General features: G+C 37.1%; 3 protein-coding genes across 4 annotated transcripts; all 3 read right to left on the reverse strand.

The window, feature by feature from the left end:
• Positions 1-982: 982 nt before the first annotated feature.
• On the reverse strand, positions 983-3,285 carry LOC118806019. Of its 2 annotated transcripts, none has more exons than XM_036567260.1 (6): positions 3,009-3,285; positions 2,744-2,777; positions 2,561-2,610; positions 2,055-2,446; positions 1,579-1,716; positions 983-1,114 (listed from the first exon to the last, which is right to left on the reverse strand). In XM_036567260.1, the coding sequence occupies exons 2-6, from the start codon at positions 2,746-2,748 to the stop codon at positions 1,061-1,063; spliced, it is 639 nt and encodes a 212-aa protein (XP_036423153.1). In that variant the 5' UTR covers positions 2,749-2,777; positions 3,009-3,285; the 3' UTR covers positions 983-1,060. The 2 variants fall into 2 exon arrangements, with proteins under 2 accessions (XP_036423153.1, XP_036423154.1); XM_036567261.1 differs by having other exon boundaries at positions 2,962-3,285.
• Positions 3,286-8,016: 4,731 nt separating this feature from the next.
• Positions 8,017-8,945, reverse strand: LOC118804943. The gene is made up of 2 exons (XM_036565535.1): positions 8,706-8,945; positions 8,017-8,577 (listed from the first exon to the last, which is right to left on the reverse strand). Exons 1-2 carry the CDS (start codon positions 8,916-8,918, stop codon positions 8,017-8,019), a joined length of 774 nt encoding a protein of 257 aa, XP_036421428.1. The 5' UTR covers positions 8,919-8,945.
• Positions 8,946-11,234: 2,289 nt separating this feature from the next.
• LOC118806020 lies at positions 11,235-13,783 on the reverse strand. Its single transcript, XM_036567262.1, has 6 exons — positions 13,369-13,783; positions 13,211-13,244; positions 13,028-13,077; positions 12,522-12,913; positions 12,041-12,178; positions 11,235-11,652 (listed from the first exon to the last, which is right to left on the reverse strand). Exons 2-6 carry the CDS (start codon positions 13,213-13,215, stop codon positions 11,602-11,604), a joined length of 636 nt encoding a protein of 211 aa, XP_036423155.1. The 5' UTR covers positions 13,216-13,244; positions 13,369-13,783; the 3' UTR covers positions 11,235-11,601.
• Positions 13,784-19,471: the final 5,688 nt, after the last annotated feature.

Genomic DNA, 19,471 nt, shown 5'->3' on the forward strand with positions numbered 1-19,471 from the left:
CACTGTTAGTCTTTGCTGATGTAATTTGACTGATGTTTTAATTGGAGCATGTTTTCCGTGACACTTCAGCAGTTTTTGTGACCAGCAATTCAGACACCAACTATTTGACCTCTTTGGAACTTGGCTGCCTCATGTTAGTCAAACATCAAATTACTGTTATTTAAAAAAAAAAGCCCCTTTATAGCTGAGATATACAGTACCAATAATTGGCATTCAACCTAACATGAATCACTTGCATAACTGATGTTGTAAGTTGTAACTGTGAGTGTTAGTGAACTTTCTTTTTCATGTGTTGTTAATAGCATTTTAATCTGTTACACAATCATTTCCACAGCTTACAGTTAACATGAACTAGAAATCATAAGTTTTCTATGTGTACTGTTCTATATTCCTGAGTGAGATGTTTTCTTAGGGAGAGTTTGGTTAATGATTGGCGGAGGCGATGGTAGTGGGAGGTGAAATATGAAAATATTGGTGAATTTTATTTCTCCCTACCCACTGTTGTGCAGAGATGTAATCATTTAGAAGATATCGTTAACATAGCAGTAACAAAAATGAAGTGTTGTGTTGGCCTTGCATAAATGTTTAGGTGTGATTAGGACAGAAATATAAATGAAAGAAATACAAAAAAAGAAATAATGATAGAAAATGAAAACACATCATGCAGTCATGTGGCATTTATTTGTCTTATTGTTTTTTATGTGAACCATGTAGTCATAGCAGTTAGAATTACTACCTTTTAATTATCAGTTCATCATTATGGTTATCCATCATGTATCCATAAAGACTGTGACACAAATATACAAGACATGCACACAATTTTGCTAATTAAAGACTTAATGAGCCTCTGAACATCACAGCAAGTTGTAGGGTTTCATATGGCACATATACTCTCTAACCAAAGAAAAGTATATGTAAATAATAATTTACCATTCTGTACTAGGGCTTAAGCTAACAGACATCATTAAATGAAATGTGTTTATTTGCTTTGAGGACTGCAATGTTGATACTTCTTAAAGCAAACATGAATCAGACCATGTCAGGACCACACCTTCATCTTTCACAAAACAGTTACTGGTACACACGGATCCCTTTCCATCTCAGCAGGGTGCAGCTGTAGGGAAAAATACAGAAATAAAAAAGGAACAAAATAGAAAAATTCATTAAACAACTATCCATTAGTAACTGATATGATACCATCATATTAAAACACTGTTTTAAGGAATAGTCCGACTTCCATATAGTTTCTAGTTATTCTTTCTAATCCCCTGACTGACATCAAAGCAACACAAGTGATCAGCAGCTTTAGGTGCACCAGCATCACTGTCCTACTCTGGCACTCTAAAGTTACTAAAGATTCAAAGCCACAAAGAGGCCATAATCATACTGAAAAGAACACTCCCTTCAGGACAGAAATGTTTAAGAATTTTATTCATTGTACTAAGTACAGTGGCACAGTAAAGACTAATTTAACTGGGGAACAACATTTTTTAGATGTTGCCTGATTCTTTACATTGAGAGTTTCTTTTATTTCTCAAGTCAGAAACAGAGAACTTCCTCGGTCATTGTTGTATTTACCTCTCCTTGCTGTCTCTGTTTGATAATCTCCAAGTTTCTCAAGTAGGAATGCTTCACGCGCTGAAGCATATCTTGGTGTTCTCTGGTGCTTGCAATCACTTCTTCAGATTTTTTCACTTTTTCCCAGTCATCTTCTGTCTAAACAGTGACATAAAGAAGCATTACTCATCAGATATCCATAGTATCTTAGACATTACGTTTATGTGTGTATAATGTATGTGGACGGACTACTGAAGATGTTTAACTGACTCAACATTAATTCAACATCAATTAAATATTTATTGACCAATGCCTTTATGTTTCTGCCTTTATATCAACTCAGGTTAAGATATTAGCTTGTAGCCCTGTTTTAGATTTATTAAGTTTCTCTAGCTTGTTATCAATATGACCACATGTATACCATCAATAACAAACCATGAAAATGAAGCAGTATGTAAATCATTATCATTTCTGTCTTGGTCTGTAATCCTTCTCACCATATCTTCAAAGCTTTGGCCACGGTAGTAGTACTTGGCGCCTGGAAACTGGACTCCGCGCTCAAAGAGCTCTTTCAGATCGTTGGCCACCAGATGCAGCCGCTCATCTTCATAAGCAAACACTCTCCCATCTTCACACACCATATGAACCAGCTCAGCACTGTCTGCATTACACGGGAACTCCTCCAGAAACCCGATCACCTCCATTTTCATGTGATCTGGAAGATAGAACTGCTCCCACTCCTCTAAAAGGTCAGGTTCATCTCTGTATGATGTGCCTTTAAATGGTCCAATCCTGAATTTATATTTTTCCACCTTTTTTAGTTCAATCTGCTTATGGCAATATTTCGTAACCACATTGCTGATCTTCTCGAGATATTTCACTGCACCATCTAAACAAACAAATGCACAGATTAAGGCTATTTAATATCCAGATTGACAGTCTTCATATTTCAGAGATCTCTGTGGTTTGCCAGCTCAGCAGCACCAAGATTCACAAACTTTACCTTTTCTCAGGTCAGGAAGAAGGAAATCCTTCTTAATTTGGTCTTGCAGGCTAGATGGTGATGGAAAAAACCCCAAAAATGACATCAATAACAGTACATACAGTAATTCTCATTAAGCAACAGAAACAGTGTTCTACTGCTGCAGCCTTCTGATGTAGAAAGAACATATCAAATGCAGCTCACCTCATGACAAACAGCTCTGCTCCACAAAAACTTTCTGAAGAAGAAAAGATAAAACACCAGGTCATTTCTGTTCTTTTTAAACTAGTAAATCTGTAACACTGTTTAATAATTATTTAATACATTTTACAATTAATAATTGTTTAATAAAATATAACTATGCCTCCATTATCTTACTTAACCTTCCAAACTGCTGATTAACGGTTATAAGAGCTGCTTACGTTTTGTGCTCTTGTAAAACTGGCAGTAGAGCGGTGTGAACACTTACGCTGACAACAGTGATGGTGGTCTATATCCCCCCACCGTGACGAGGGGAATTATATACGCAGGATGAGCGCAGTGCGTCTGGGCGGAGCTCGCCTACATGTCTGATCTCTGATATTCAGAGTGAATCCTCAGAGCTCAGTCTCTGCTCAAAATCTCACCATAGCCAATTCCAGATTACCAGCTGATACAGTTCGGTTTGTTATCCGGTTTTTGGCACCACAGCAAACAGAACCGAGCTGAAAACACAGAGACTCTTCACTTTCGCTTTTGTTTTGAGTTTTCTCCTCCTTCTGCTGCGACCACTTGAAACTTGCTGCCCCCAAGCGGACAAAAGATGTATAACAACTCCAATTATCCAAAAGTTTTCACACCTGCACATTGTACTTTTTTTTTTTTCCAAAATAAGGGTATTAATAAGGAATTTGTTGCTTTTTTGCTGCATGTACAGCCTCTATTCTTATGGAAAATCTTTATACTAGATATTGGAACATTGCTGTGAGGATTTGATTGTATTAAGCAGGAGCATTAGTGAAGTCAGGTCCTGAAGTTTGATGATCAGTTCTGGATCAAATCCATCTGGAATCAGTCTCAGAACATCTGTTTAGCCATTAGAATCCTTTACACTGTGTTATCAACCCCATCAGGACAACAATAGCATTGCTGACTACTGGGCACCACCAGAAACCAACAGAAACGTTTAATGGTTTCTATGATTTTTTTCTTCAGCAGTGAAGTGAAAGCTATTTTGCTGACCTTCAAACAAATGATGTCATTAAAAAAAAATATCAATTTTGGAGCAAAAGTAGATCAATAAAGTACACCTAGATGTTAAAGAAAACATAAATTTAACATAACCCGCTCTGTAACTTTACGTGGTCTGACACTTCGTGGTTGAGTTGCTGTAGTTCCCAAATGCTTCCACTTTCCAATAATACCACTCACAGTTGATCATGGAAGATCTAGAAGGGAAGAAATGTCATGAACTGACTTCTTGCAATGGTGCATCTTATTACAGTGCAACACTCGAATTCAGTGAGCTCTTTAGAATGACCCATTCCTTCACAAATGCTTGTAAAGGCAGACTGCATGGCTAGCTGCTTGATTTTATACTTCTGTGGCAATTGGACTGAATGAAGCACCTGAATTCAATGATTAAGAGGCGTGTTCCAGTACTTTTGTCCTTGTAGTGTATATCCATTGTAAATAAAACAGAATAAAATCCAATTACAGAATATTGACCAATTAAAAAGCATCTGTTATCAGAACTTACCAGCAGTCAAATTCCCCACCTGGTTAGACATGTTAGGCATGAATCTCAAAGCTAACAGCTGCACAGTGAAAATGGGTAAGGGTAGTCCATTTTTAGCTCTTTATCTAAAATGATTTAGCTTGTTAGACAGAACAGTGTTCATTCTGCTGCATAAACTGTGCTGCTGTGTGTGGTCGTGAACGCTGTTCTTGTCTTATTATTGATGATGTTTAGTTTACTGACCAGGTCCATTGTTTACCTTTTCATTCTCCTTAAGTTCTTGCTAGTTTGGGTCATTTGTCATGTGTTTAGTAAAGGTTTTCTCTCTGATACACGAGTGCAGTACATTATGTTTGCACACTGCAGAAGTGATTTGACTTCCACATATCGCTTATTAGTTCTCTGTTGCCTTGAACACTGGTCCAGCCTAAAGCACATTCAGACCAGTAGTGACTGTCTAGCTAGCATGATCTCACACTTTTCAATTCATGTCCTTTGTATATGCACCATAAAGTGTAATCTAATGACTAGAAGTGACCTTCCCACTATTTCAGCTTTTTGGAAGCTTTTTTTTGTTGTGTGCTATAAGAGAGCATTATTTAACAAATTATGGCATCCTCTGCATCTTCTACAGCAATGCCACAGTGATGTCAGAAGTGGGAGAGTGCCGCCAAGTGGCACAAAGTGGAATAGCACTTCAATGAACTTGCAGGCAGACGACGAAGAAGACAGCATTACGCCTGCCCCCTTCTGCACTGGATGGCTGGGGAAGACTGTGGCAGAGAGGACAGCGAAAGAGAAGATTGCATTTAGGTGATGTATTGCTGTTGGCTGATGCTGGATCAATAATGATGACAGTTTAAACTTGGTTGCTTATAATTTATCCTGATTTGGTTTATGTCATTTTATGAAATGGAAACTGTAGGTCATGTAAGATGAATCATAGTGGAACCATTAATGCTTCCAGACAGCATTTAGCTGAGTCACTGCTGTTGAGGGCACTTACTGCATGACGCTGAATCTCTAATGCTGAAGGGTTGGGTTTCAGAATTGTGCAGTGTTCCACAGGAGAGCTCTGTAGCAACAGTTACATTAGTGCTGCAGTACTGGCTGACTTCCAGTCCATTAGCTGCCACTGTGCTGAGCCTAATTACGAAAAGACAAAGCCCAAAATGACTTGGGAAAAAAGTCTGGTTCCATTGACTTACATTAAAATTAGAGTATGTTTTTCCTTCTCCTGTAAAGTTATCATTTTGAAGATACAAGGTTTTGTTCCGAAAGCAGCGAAATGTATATATATATATATATATATATATATATATATATATATATATATATATATACATACATACATATATGTATGTATATATCGATGTTATCGGAAGAAAACCTTGTATCTCCATTGGAATATCCCCTAAAATATGTCATTTAATCCATTTGTATTCTATTTTTCACAATTATCTAAGACTAAAGTAGGTCATGCCAGTGACTTTATAGGAAACCATGAGCTAAATGAGAAATTTTCTGCTAACTGATAAGACACAGTGGACTTACCATGTGCTTCTTTCATAGATCCTCAGAAAATAGGTAAAAGGAAGTTGTGATGTCATCAGTGTGATTTTTATTTCAAAATAAGAGATTTTTTGTTTTGTGACACGACTCACGGGGACAACAAATTTCATTATATATTTTATAATATTTATTTGGCATTTGTATTCTTGATGTCATTCAATTCATATATTTCACAGTCATGTATAGATTATTGCAGTTAAAATTTCAAAAAAAACTGGGTTTTTACCTCAAAATATGGCACTCGTCCTTTACACATGACTGTGAGGATGAGCACTTCTGTGGTGCTTGGAATTCTAGATAATTGATCTAAAAACCAATATTGCTAAATTGATGGCTCAAGAAGGTGTAATTGTTAAAATAATGTATTGTTTTATTTCAAAATGTAAATAAATTGTAACCATAACATGTTTTTCAAGTGAAATATATCTGTAAACACTAGGGACACAAAAATGGCCATTTCTGTAGAATGACCCATATTTATCTATATATCTATAATCAAACCATACATTTCTTTGAAAATAGTACAAGTGTTGATATGTTATTGTTTTTTGAAAAATATATGGTCATTTTGAATCTGATGCCAATAACACATTCCAAAAAAGTTGGGACGGGGCAACAAAATACTGGTAAAGTTGTGCATTGCTAAAAAAACACCTGGTGGTTGAGGAGGGGTTCACCACTCTGTGAAAGACTGCACGATCAAATAGTGCAACAATTCAAAAATAAGGTTTCTAAACAAAAAATAGCAAAGAACTTTTGCTTTTCATCATCTTCAGTTCACAATAAAATTAAAAGATTCAGAGAATCTGGAGAAATCTCTGTATGCAAGGGACAAGGCCAAAAACCAGTATTTGTCGTCCATGATCTTTGGGCCGTCAGGTGGCACTGCATTAAAAACAGACATGATTCTGTAGAGGAAATCACTGCATGGGCTCAGAAACACTTCTGAAAACCAGTTTGTCGTTGCATTCACAAATGCTAGTTTAAACTCTAAAATGCAAAGAAACCATATATGAACAGGATTCAGGACCTTCTCTGGGCCTGAGCTCATTTAAAATGGACTGAGGGAAATGAAATGAACCTTTTTTAGCCAACTGTGTCTGAACACATCGGAATTAGACCACCGCATTTAACCCATCCGTTCAGTGAAACACCACATACACACTGGTGAACACACACACGAGGGGGCAGTGAGCACACTTACCCAGAGCAGCACCCGGCACCCGGAGAACAGTTAGGGGTTAGGTGCCTTGCTCAAGGGCACTTCAGTCACATGCTGTCAGCGGAGGGGATTGAACCAGTGACCTTCCGGTCACAAGGCTGGTTCCCTAACCTCCAGCCCTGACTGATCATGTCAGGCAAATCAACATTTGAAATTCTTTTTGGAAATCATGGACCTTGAGTCTAGATCTGAGGCTTCTGAATCCAAAGTGCTCAGATCCTACTTCTCACACCATTGAAGAAACAAGTGAGTTTCCTGTCTGCTCTGTGATGGTCTTACATCAGAGGATCATTGAATGAATAACTGAAGATTATAAGAAACTAGAGAACAGCAAACAAAAGAGTACTGAAGAGAAGCAAAAAAAAAGACATGGTCAGATTTTTTCAGACTTCTGATATAATGGTCCTAAGCATTAGTGTGTAGAAACACACACCATATCCTGAATGAATTCTTATTATGTAAATGATATGCACAAGCAACATCAATTGGTACTGAACTGACTATTGTTCTTACATACTATGGATTAGACAGTCAATACTAGCTGGATTTGAAAACTCAACCAAAATGAAGCACTGTTTCCTGTAGCTCATGTTTATTTAGAAAATAACACATTACATAGACAAGAAAACAGAACTTGTACAGTGGAAGTGAAGCATAACAACAGATGAAGACATCAGGCCAAGTGGTTTTTATTCAAGTGGTCATTCCTCAATATAACGTGGATACACTGGAATGAAATGCTGTTGTCTCATGGTGCAACACACAACAGCAGCATAGTAAAAAGGACTACATACAGTGCAGATACATGACAGTGTGAAATGAGTGCAGAATAAATACACCACACTATAAACATACAGAACAGTAATACTCAAGACCATAAATACTGATCAGGACAACAAAGCAATATATGCGATTGGGCATCATATATGTTTATATATACACTTATGTATATATTCAGGCATTATGTTACTGCACATCAGTTTTATACTGAAGAAAGAAAAAATCGTTGTTATTTGCTTGTCTTTCAGCTGATTTCATTGCCTTCTTCACATTCTTTTTGACCCTTTCCTCATTTTTAAGAAGTGTACTTATTGCCTCCGTTTCAGCACAGTTGCCAGGGTAATGCCTTCTACCTCTGGGATTGGGCAGAGAATAAAGCTCATGGCAGCGCCTACAGGGAGGTTTCACCACACTGAGGTTCTCTATGTCATAGGCCCTACACTCAACTGAAGCTGGCAGTCTTATAGTACCATCTGGAAACCTGGGCTCAGTGGTGTCTTCAGGAAACACACCCAAAACAGCAGCTGAAACATAGGGATGCCAAACATGCAGGCAGGACACAGCAGTCATGATCTCTCTCTCTATTTCACCTGGACAGGTCAGAGACCCTCCATAGTATGTCCTATTGGACACCTGACGGATGCATATGACTGACGAAATCAAGGGGCCTGATTTTTTACAACCCTGTAATTTTTCACACAGCTTGGCCTTCACTTGCTCTTTGTTTTCACCGAAACATCTAACAATCTGGAAAAAAAGAAAAAAAAAAACAATAAAAGATATTAATCATACTGATCAAAAGCAAAAAAAGGTTATTGGTAGTGATGTTGTTAAGTCTTTGTTATTGCTGCTGTTATATCTGAAGATCTACTTACCAATTCGAGGAAGTAGGAGAAAGGTGTCCGCAGAGCCACATCTTCTCTGTATTTGTCGAACGATTGTGGGAAATCTTTCATGGTTTTAAGATATATTTCCTTTTCTGCAAAGATGTCGTCTGGGTAGTATGGTGCAGCATTAATATTCCCTAAGAACAAGATGCTGTGGAGCATCTTAGAAAAGATAAATAACATAAGCCTCAGCATAAACATCACAGACTCAATCAACAGTCTATGATTGTACCAAACCAGTTGAATGTAAACATATAACCATGCCAGTGTAGCTTATAATGAGATAATAGTACTTTTTACATAGTACACTTCTTCATTCAGCCTTATGTCACATTTATAGTGCAAAAGATATGCAAATCATAAAGTTACAATCAGGAAAAACAAATTGGAAATAAAGGACATCTTATTCCCTGTAAATCTCAGCTTGGAATGCACCAATAAGTATTTACTGACAACTCTGCTAATGTTTATGTTGTTTGTAAATAACATTTTGGCTCAAAGTACAGAAGAATAGATTAGGCATCTAAAAATTTGACATGCTTAATGCAGTCAGTGGTAATATTTCAACAAAATCTGCAGTGCGTCTTTAGGATTCAAGACAGTGGCAATATAAAAGATTCAGTTCCATACCTGATTCAAAAGATCTACACCCTCAATGTCATATTCACTAACCAACTCTGTTTCTTTGTTAAAGATGAAAAATGCATTTTGGGCAAAAGCAGATTTTTTCCTGTATTTCTTTGCCCTGTTGAACATACACATAGATACCTTAGAGACCAACACCTTCTTCTCCATATTTAGAATGTTATGTAACAGCAAAACTACAGCCGATCATCCTGTCATGGTCTTCAAAAGATCTCTATAAGCAAGTAAACATACCCAGAACTTAGATTGAAGGAATATGGCTTACCTTTCTCCCTTTGTTCGTTTTGTTCCTTTACCCTGCTATTGAAGAAGTTTACATATATACACTATATTGCCAAAAGTATTCGCTCGTCTGCTTTCACACGCATATGAACTTGAATGACATCCCATTCTTAATCCATAGGGTTTAATATGATGTTGGCCCACCCTTTGCAGCTATAACAGCTTCAACTCTTCTGGGAAGGCTTTCCACAAGGTTTAGGAGTGTGTTTATGGGAACTTTTGACCATTCTTCCATAAGCGCATTTGTGAGGTCAGACACTGATGTTAGACAAGAAGGCCTGGCTCACAGTCTCCGCTCTAATTCTTCTAGAGTCCAGTGGCGGCGCTTTACACCAATGCATTCGACACTTTGCATTGCGCTTGGTGATGTAAGGCTTGGATGCAGCTGCTTGGCCATGGAAACCCATTCCATGAAGCTCTCTACGCTGTTCTTGAGCTAATCTGAAGGCCACATGTGGTTTGGAGGTCTGTAGCGATTTACTCTGCAGAAAGTTGGTGACCTCTGCGCACTATGCGCCTCAGCATCCGCTGACCTGGCTCTGTTATTTTACGTGGCCTACCACTTAGTGGCTGACTCGCTGTCGTTCCCAATCGCTTCCACTTTGTTAAAGTACAGTTGACTGTGGAATATTTAGTATTGAGTAGTACTTCATATTTAGTAGTATTTCACAACAGGACTTGTTGCACAGATGGCATCCCATCACAGTACCATGCTGGAATTCACTGAGCTCCTGAGAGCGACCCATTCTTTCACAAATGTTTGCAGAAGCAGTCTGCATGCCTAGGTGCTTGGTTTTATACACCTGTGGCCATGGAGGTGATTGGAACACCTGAATTCAATGATAGGTGAGTGAATACTTTTGGCAATATAGTGTATTATCCAGCTGCAGCACAATATCAAACACAGATTGCAGACATCAGTGCGAAGTTGCTGCCAAGTGATGCTTTTTGTTTTATGCTGACTTAGACTTCTCTGAAAAGGAGTGGTCAGCTTAAAGGCACAGGAAAGCATCAGTACACACAATAGCTGTTTGAGCCAGTACACACAATAGCTGTTTGAGCCAGTAAACACACAAGCAGATAAAACATTAAAACTGCTAAATGGACCTGCATGGCAGAGCGTCTGGAGACTGAGATGAACTCGTCTGTATGTGGGAGGAAAAGTGAAAGATGACACTTCCGAAAATCTTAATATTTTCTCTGTTTTAATTTTAATCGTTTCGGCTTGAGACTGTGACTCCTTGACAATTTATCAGTTTCTGTGACCAGCACTAGCTGAGATATACAGTACCACTAATTGGCATTCAACCTAACATGAATTGGAAACCATAATGCATTTTTCCTTCTGTACTGTGATGTATTTCTGAATGAAATGCGTTATCAGGGAGGGTCTCCGAGCTGAGTGTTTGGTTAATGATAGGTGGAGAAGGCAGTAGAGGGGGTAATCACTTGGGAGATGTTGTTAACATACCAGTCATAAAAATAACAATGTTGTGTTGTACTTATATAAACCATGGGTGTAATTGCAACAGACATATACATAAAGATCAAAATAAATAAATAAATAATACAAATAAAAACGTAATGCAGTCATGTGGATTTTTTTCTTTATTGTAGCCATTAGAATAATTATTTTTTCATTATCGGTTTACACTAAATTTGTCCATAATGACTGTAACACAGATAGGCAACACATACACACACAATAAAGCTTATCAAAGACTTGATGAGCCTCCTAACATTACAGCGAGATGCAGGATTTCATATGGTAAACGTTATATGTAAATAGTATTTACAATGGAGAACCAGAGCTTAAATGTTCATGCATATTGATTAGGTTAAAAAACTGAACAAAATAAATATGTATTTCAATATGTTTGCTTTGGAGACTACAATGTTGTTACTTCTTAAAGCAAACAGAAATCTGACCATGACAGGACCACACCTTGATCGCTTACTAAACTTTCACTGATCCAACTGGCCTCTGACCCTGCACAGTGGAGCACGACTGTAGGGAAACATAAAAAATACATTAAACAGTGAATCATTAGTTACTGATTTGATAACATTATATTGAAAATACAGTTTTAAGTTGTAGCCTCATTTGTTACACATAGTTTCTAGTTTCTATCCTTTCTAATACCATCACTAATAATGTACTGATGAGTAGTTGAAGGGGTACCAGCATGACCATCCTATTTTGGCATATTAAAGTTACTAAAGATTCAAAACCACACATGCCCTGTGGATGAGGCCATAGTCATACTGAAACAAAACACATAATTCAAGCCATAAATGTTGAAGAACTGTATTTATTTTACTAAGTATGCTGGTACAGTAAAGACTGATCTAACTTCTGACAGAAATATAGACACTTCTGTCATTGTTGTATTTACCTCTCTTTGCTGTCTCTGTTTGATAATCTCCAAGCTTTCCAAGTAGGACGCCTTCATGCACTGTAGCATATCCTGGTGTTCTTTGGTGCTTGCCATCACTGCTTCAGATTTTTTCACCTTATCCCAGTCATCATCTGTCTAAACAGTGAAGGTAAGAATCCATACTGATATCCATACTGTCGTAAACATCACTTTATGTGTGTATAATGCATAAGGACAGAATACTGTAGATGTTTAACTGACCCAATATCAAATTAAATATTTACTAACTAATGCCTTGATGGTTTTTAACACTCATTCTAAAAATAATGTCAACTCAGATTGAGACATTTGGTTCTAGCCCTGACCGTAATTGAGAATTTATCAGTTCTCTCTAGTTTGTTAGCAATGTGATCATATGTACACCATCAATAACAGACCATGAAAATGAAGCAGGATGTAAATCATTATCATTTCTGTCTTGGTCTGTAATCCTTCTCACCATATCTTCAAAGCTTTGGCCACGGTAGTAGTACTTGGCGCCTGGAAACTGGACTCCGCACTCAAAGAGCTCTTTCAGATCGTTGGCCACCAGATGCAGCCGCTCATCTTCATAAGCAAACACTTTCCCATCCTCACACACCATAAGAACCAGCTCAGCACTGTCTGCATTACACGGGAACTCCTCTAGAAACCCGATCACCTCCACTTTCATGTGATCTGGAAGATAGAACTGCTCCCACTCCTCTAAAAGGTCAGGTTCATCCCTGTATGATGTGTCTTTGAAGGATCCAATCCTGAATTTATATTTTTCCACCTTTTTTAGTTCAATCTGCTTATGGCAATACTTCGTAACCACATTGCTGATCTTCTCGAGATATTTCACTGCACCATCTAAACAAACAAATGCACAGATTAAGTCTATTTAAGATTCAGACTGATGGTCCTCAAATTGCAGAGATCTCTGTGGTTTGCTAGCTCAGCAGCACCGAGATTCACAAATTTTACCTTTTCTCAGGTCAGGAAGAAGGAAATCCTTCTTAATTTGGTCTTGCAGGCTAGATGGTGATGGAAAAAACCCAAAAAGTGACATCAATAACAGTACATACAGTAATTCTCATTAAGCAACAGAAACAGTGCTCTACTGCTACAGCCTTCTGATGTAGAAAGAACATATCAAATGCAGCTCACCTCATGACAAACAGCTCTGCCCCACAAAACCTTTCTGAAGAAGGAAAGAGAAACACCAGGTCATTTCTGTTCTTTTTAAACTACTAAATCCATCTCCATAGAACAACAAAGCCTCCATTTCCTCACTTAACCTTCCAAAAGTTATAAGAACTGCTTACGTTTTGTGTTCTTGTAAAACTGGTGGTAGAGCGGTGTTCGTAGTCGAGTGAAAATAGTGAAAATGCTCTTTTGGAGATGGTGAAGCGTCCTGAACGGTGATAACAGTGATGGTGGTCTACATTCTCCCACCGTGACGAGGGGAATTATACACGCAGGATGAGCGCAGTGCGTCTGGGCGGAGCTCGACTACATGTCTGATCTCTGATATTCAGAGTGAATCCTCAGAGCTCAGTCTCTGCTCAAAACCTCACCATAGCAAAATCCAGATTACCAGCTGATACAGTTCGGTTTGTTATCCGGTTTTTGCCACCACAGCAAACAGAACCGAGCTGAAAAACAGAGAGACTCTTAACTTTCGTTCTTGTTTTGACGTTTTAGTTGCTTCTTCTTCTGCTGTGGCCACAAACGGGCATTCAACTTGCTGACCCCAAGCGGACAAAATCAGTATAACAACTCTATATTCACACAACAATACAGCCATCTCGTGTCCGTGCTTTCTGACAGTCAAGAAATGACTTCAGTTATGTACAAAAGTTTGAACATCCATTGTACATTATAGGTGTAAAAAGTTTATGTACACCTATTTGTCTAATGTTTCTTCTGAAATCAAGGCTATTATTAGTCTGTATGCCATTCTTTACCACAGTACCAGCTTCTCCATCAGTGAAAACTGTCTTTACCAACAGAGGACACTGTTTGCCAAATGATCCAGAGAAGCACAGCTTTTCTATTTAGTGTGCAGAATACAGGCAGAGTTCCATTTCAGGGGGATGAAGGAGGAAACAAAAAAAAATAATAATAATATTCTCCCTTGTGAAATTGCTTGCCATCCCCTGCTTTACATCCTCTTTGTAATAATGTAATATAATTGCTATAATATCTTTGTAACAACGTCACTATTAAGATGTCTATTATCAAACTGACATATTAACATCGATAATATCTATATTTGCTATTGTAATTACATCCATAATTGAAATGTATTTCTAACCCTTTATTTATAATTCTTTTTACACAATTTGATCACTGAGTACAGGTCAGTGTAGGTTATGAAATAATAATGATCTCTTTAATTCACTACTCTCTTTAACTTTTTATTGTTATTATTGTTTTTGCATCATCAACAACAACAACAACAATAATAATAATAATAATAATAATAATAATAAATTAATTGGCATAACAACATTATGCAATTAAAATAATCACAAATAATCACAATAACTACTTAATTAGTAAACACAATTGACATTTCTTTTGCCATATGTTATTCAAATGAAGTGGAATGAGTACGACATAAACTGATAGAGGTCCCAATATTTTAAATATAATAATGTTGTCTTTAGTTATTAACACAACATTTTAAAATGAAAAGTAGACATTCTGTAAAACTTGACAGATGACAAATTGATGCAAGGTTCACCAGCAGGAATTCAGCAGGAACAGCAGGTAATCGGGCATCTTGGCCTTCATGCACAGACGTGGTTTAGCTTTACAGTAATTAGACACTGTTATTAATTACAGAACCAATCTTGAGGCTTTAGGGTGCGTAATTTCATGCTGAAAATGTAAAAAAAGTGCAGCAGTGGTAACAGCTTCTGAATATTAACCCTTGTGTGGTGTTCAGGTCTGTGGGACCCATTTTCAATGTTTACCAAAAGAAAAAATAATGTAATTTATTATTATTTCAACCTCAGGTTCCTTGGCCTTTGCTCATTTTCTGTGAAGAACATATAAAATAACATTTTCACACTGTTCACCCCCTATACATTTATACTACACGTGTTGGGGTGAACCCGCAGGGAATAAAAGTGTGGAGGTGCTGTGTCCCTTTGCTCTGTTCTCCTACATGGCCTGCTGTCAGTGTGTGTGTGTGTATGTGTTTGTATATATGTGTGTGTGTGTGTGTGTGTGTGTGTGTGTGTGTGTGTGAGGATGAACAACATGGACAGGCTACTGACTGGCCACAGCTGCTAAAGGAGAACCCTATGCTGCCCCCATGTGATATAGTAAACTTCTGGTATTTTTACATAAATTGTTATGGTTGTATTGATTTTAAAAACAATAATGTGGTGGGTCCACCAGACCACTGAGTAACAAAAACATAAACACCACACAAGGGTTAAGGCCAGGTGAGGTAAATCTGAACTCTCCGGGCGAGATCTCCTGGACAAAGGTTTGCCACCCCTACTTTAGACCGAACGGTGAGAATTCTGTACATTATGTTGTGCTGGGAGCTGAACCCAAAAGTCAGTTCATTAATTGCAGGTGTGAGATATTCAGGTGTGAGATATACCCAAGCGAAGGAGTTGACAGAGAAGAGTCAAGTACAGTTTACCCACCCCCCACCCCCCACCAGTCAGCTAAGTTAATTTAACTAACGTGAATATAATATATGTGAATAATATATAATTATTATTGTACGCTATATTTTTGCCAGATGTCCTTCTCTGTGTCTTGGTTTTCGGAATTGAGACTTTTGTGTGGAGTTGACTCTTAGAATAGACTTCATTGATTCATCCATTTGGCATCAGATTCTGAGTCGGACAGTCCCAACAAGGCTAAATTAGATCACAGGTTCATTTGCAAAACTGGAAAACATGACTCGTGACTAATCTGTGAGTCAAACATGCCTAGGCTCCTTCCTTTAATGATGAATAAACAGTGAATCATCAGAAGATAGATGTTATACAGATCTAGTCCTTTTCGGAAAAAGTTGCGATCGCTTATGTTCAGTAGTATATTTATATTTAGTAACTACTATTACCTGAAACAGTGTCTTTAGTTGTTGGTCACTCCATGGCAGCAGTTAGGAGGTAATTTGGCCCATTTCCTCTATAGTAGTCTGTTTCAGATACACAACAGTATTTGACTGGACTAAGATAAGAACTATGGTTCAATTATATATACACTGTAAAAAATGATTTGTCAGTTCAACCCAAAAAATTACTTCATGTGGTAACAAGTAAATTATCTAGTTTTATTCAAACTAAATAATTACTTTGAATGAACAGTTGTTTAATTCAAAGTAAGTTTTTGAGGTGAACAAAACTAGTTCAATCAATTGCACATGAAGTAATTTTTTAGGCTGATGAGCCATTTGTTACACTGTTTATCGATATATATGTATATATATATATATATATATATATATATAGTGGTATATATACATATATATATATATATATAGAGAGAGAGAGAGAGAGAGAGAGAGATAGTGTGTGTGTGCGTGTGTGTGTCTCAATGCTAATCCTGATAAAAAATGTAGTTACCTTTGTTTCTATCTTGGCTATAATATAAATAGATGCAGTGATTTTTTTAGAGAATGTGTATGAACATTTGTTAAAAAAGAATCACTATACTAATAATAACATTATGAACAATCATAATGGAAATATTGCAAACAAGTCTTTAAATAATATCTTTAAATAATAAATCTTTAAATGATAAATGTAAATAGAAAACCCAGCAAAGTAATTATCATGTAAGCCACTCTGATCTTAATCTTAGCAGTTTCGTAACACTACAATGGTTTGATGCACCCAAAACAACATGTTGATTATGTGGAAATGAGACAGATAAAACGTCCCCCGTCCAGTCAGAACCAGACAAACAGGACAGACAAGACAGGCTGGCAGTCAGGATGAAACTTAGGACATTGCATTCATTAAGCTTTATGTTTTGTTAAGATTGTCTTTACTTCCTCGCTGTGCAGGTGCATGAACCGAAAAGCTTGAAACAAACAAATATGTTAATTTCTAAAATAACCCATTTTCCCTTCATATTTTGATATCATTGGTCTGGGCTAACTTAAATCTAGTACACTTACACCAGTTTTATAGTGTAGATATAAAATCACTGAACCTTTATTCCTCCCATTTGCTACAAAGCAGTCAACTTACATGGTTTGTTGGTTTTCTAAGTTAAATAAGTTAAAGCATTCTCTACAGAGAACAGCCTTAAAAGTATAACACACTGGAAAAAAATCAAATGTACAATATAAAATGTGCCATAACTTTTGCATAGGCCAGTTTTATGTTCCATTCTTTTCCCCAATAAAAAAAAGTACAAAGCTATAATTTTATAGGTTTTTTTTTATAGGTTGAACTGACAAACCTTATTTAAAGTGTACACACATGCATACATACATACATACATACAACCCAATTTCCAAAAAAGTTGGGACGCCATGCAAAATGTAAATAAAAACAAAATGCAATAATGTGCAAATTAATTAAATCCTATGTTTCATTTAAAATAATACAAAGACAACATATCAAATGTTAAAACTGAGAAATTTTATTGTTTGTTGAAAAATATATGCCCATTTTGAATTTGATGCCAACAACACGTTCCAAAAAAGTTGGGATGGGGTCAACAAAAGGCTGGTAAAGTTGTGTAATGCTAAAAAACACCTGGTGTTTATTTGGCAACAGATCAGTAACACTATTGGGTATAAAATAGCACCACAGAGTGGCTGAGTCTTTCAAAAGTAAAGATGAGGAGGGGTTCACCACTCTGTGAAAGACTACATGAGCAAGCACAGTTTCAACATTTGATATGTTGTCTATGAAGTATTTTCCTTTAAAAAAAATATGGTTTACATGATTTGCATATCATTGCATTCTATTTTTATTTACATTCTGCCCCGCGCCCCAACTTTTTTGGCAATGGGGTTGTACATACATTAATACATACATACAAAAAAAGCACATTTAAAAAGTGAAGCAAACCACTCTGGTCTTTTGTTTTAGCCGTTTTATCACACTGTAGAGGTTTTATGACACACCCAAAACAAACTCAGGCCGGTCAGGTACCTAACAACAGCTTGGTTGTGAGGGACTGAAACATAAACCAGTCCCCGCCCAGTCATTAAAGGTGTAACCTTACACGGGTGATAGAACGCTGTGTTCACAGAGCCTTTAGTAAGCCACAGCTCAGTCAATTGTCTATAATGTGGTCTTACGTGGTTATTTTGGAATTTGCAGAAACCTATGAAAGCACAAGTTTGTATGTAATAAAAAGTACTCTCTCACTTTCTTTCTCTCTGTTTACCTATAGTTTGTTTAGACTGAACAATACGAACTCTTTGCATTATACAAACCAAACTACATTTGATGACAGGTTGATTTGCAAAAAATGCAAAAACACACTGCTCATACATCCACCACCTGAAGCGTAGAATTACATTTGAGAAGTTTGTAGACTGGGTTAAGTAATGAAGTGAAAATTATTCAATGAAACAACTTGTCCAAAATGTACAGGGTCTGCACTTCATGACAGGGCTGAGGAAAGTGCATTTGGTCTTCTACAGGACTGGATTGCTGCACAGTGTGCTATTTTTCCTGCGTGAACACAGTTGAATAGCTTGCTACATCAGTCTACTTTTACCCACCCTTGCATTAGAACCTCACATCAACTACTACAGATGCCCAGTGAAAAATATGCAGACCAGGTTGTGTCACATGGCAGCTCCTCCACTGCGGACCTGGCACTAATTTAGGTGGTAGAGACAGGCCAGTTCACTATTTAATTTTTTGGTAGATGATATTCGTACAGTTCTATAATTAGTAATACAACCCCATTTCCAAAAAAGTTGGGACGCTGTGCAAAATATAAATAAAAACAAAATGCAATGATGTGCAAATAATTTAAACTCTATATTTCATTGAAAATAGTACAAAGACAACATATCAAATACTGAAACTGAGAAATTTTGCCCATTTTGAATTTGATGCCAACAACACGTTCCAAAAATGTTGGGACGGGGGCAACAAAAGGCTGGTAAAGTTGTGTAATGTTAAAAAAAAACACCTGGTGGTTGATTGACAACATGTCAGTAACATGACTGGGTATAAAAAGAGTCTTTCAGAAGTAAAGATGAGGAGGGGTTCACCACTCTGTGAAAGACTGCACAATCAAACAGTGCAACAATTTAAGAATAACATTTCTCAGTGTAAAATTGCAAAGAACTTTTGCTTTTTGTCATCTACAGTTCATAATATCATTAAAAAAATTCAGAGAATCTGGAGAAATCTCTGTATGTAAGGGACAATGCCAAAAAGCAGTATTTGCTGGCCATGATCTTTGCGCCCTCAGGCG

This window comes from Colossoma macropomum, unplaced genomic scaffold (assembly GCF_904425465.1).
Source record: "Colossoma macropomum unplaced genomic scaffold, Colossoma_macropomum, whole genome shotgun sequence".
Classification (NCBI taxonomy): Eukaryota; Metazoa; Chordata; class Actinopteri; order Characiformes; family Serrasalmidae; genus Colossoma; species Colossoma macropomum.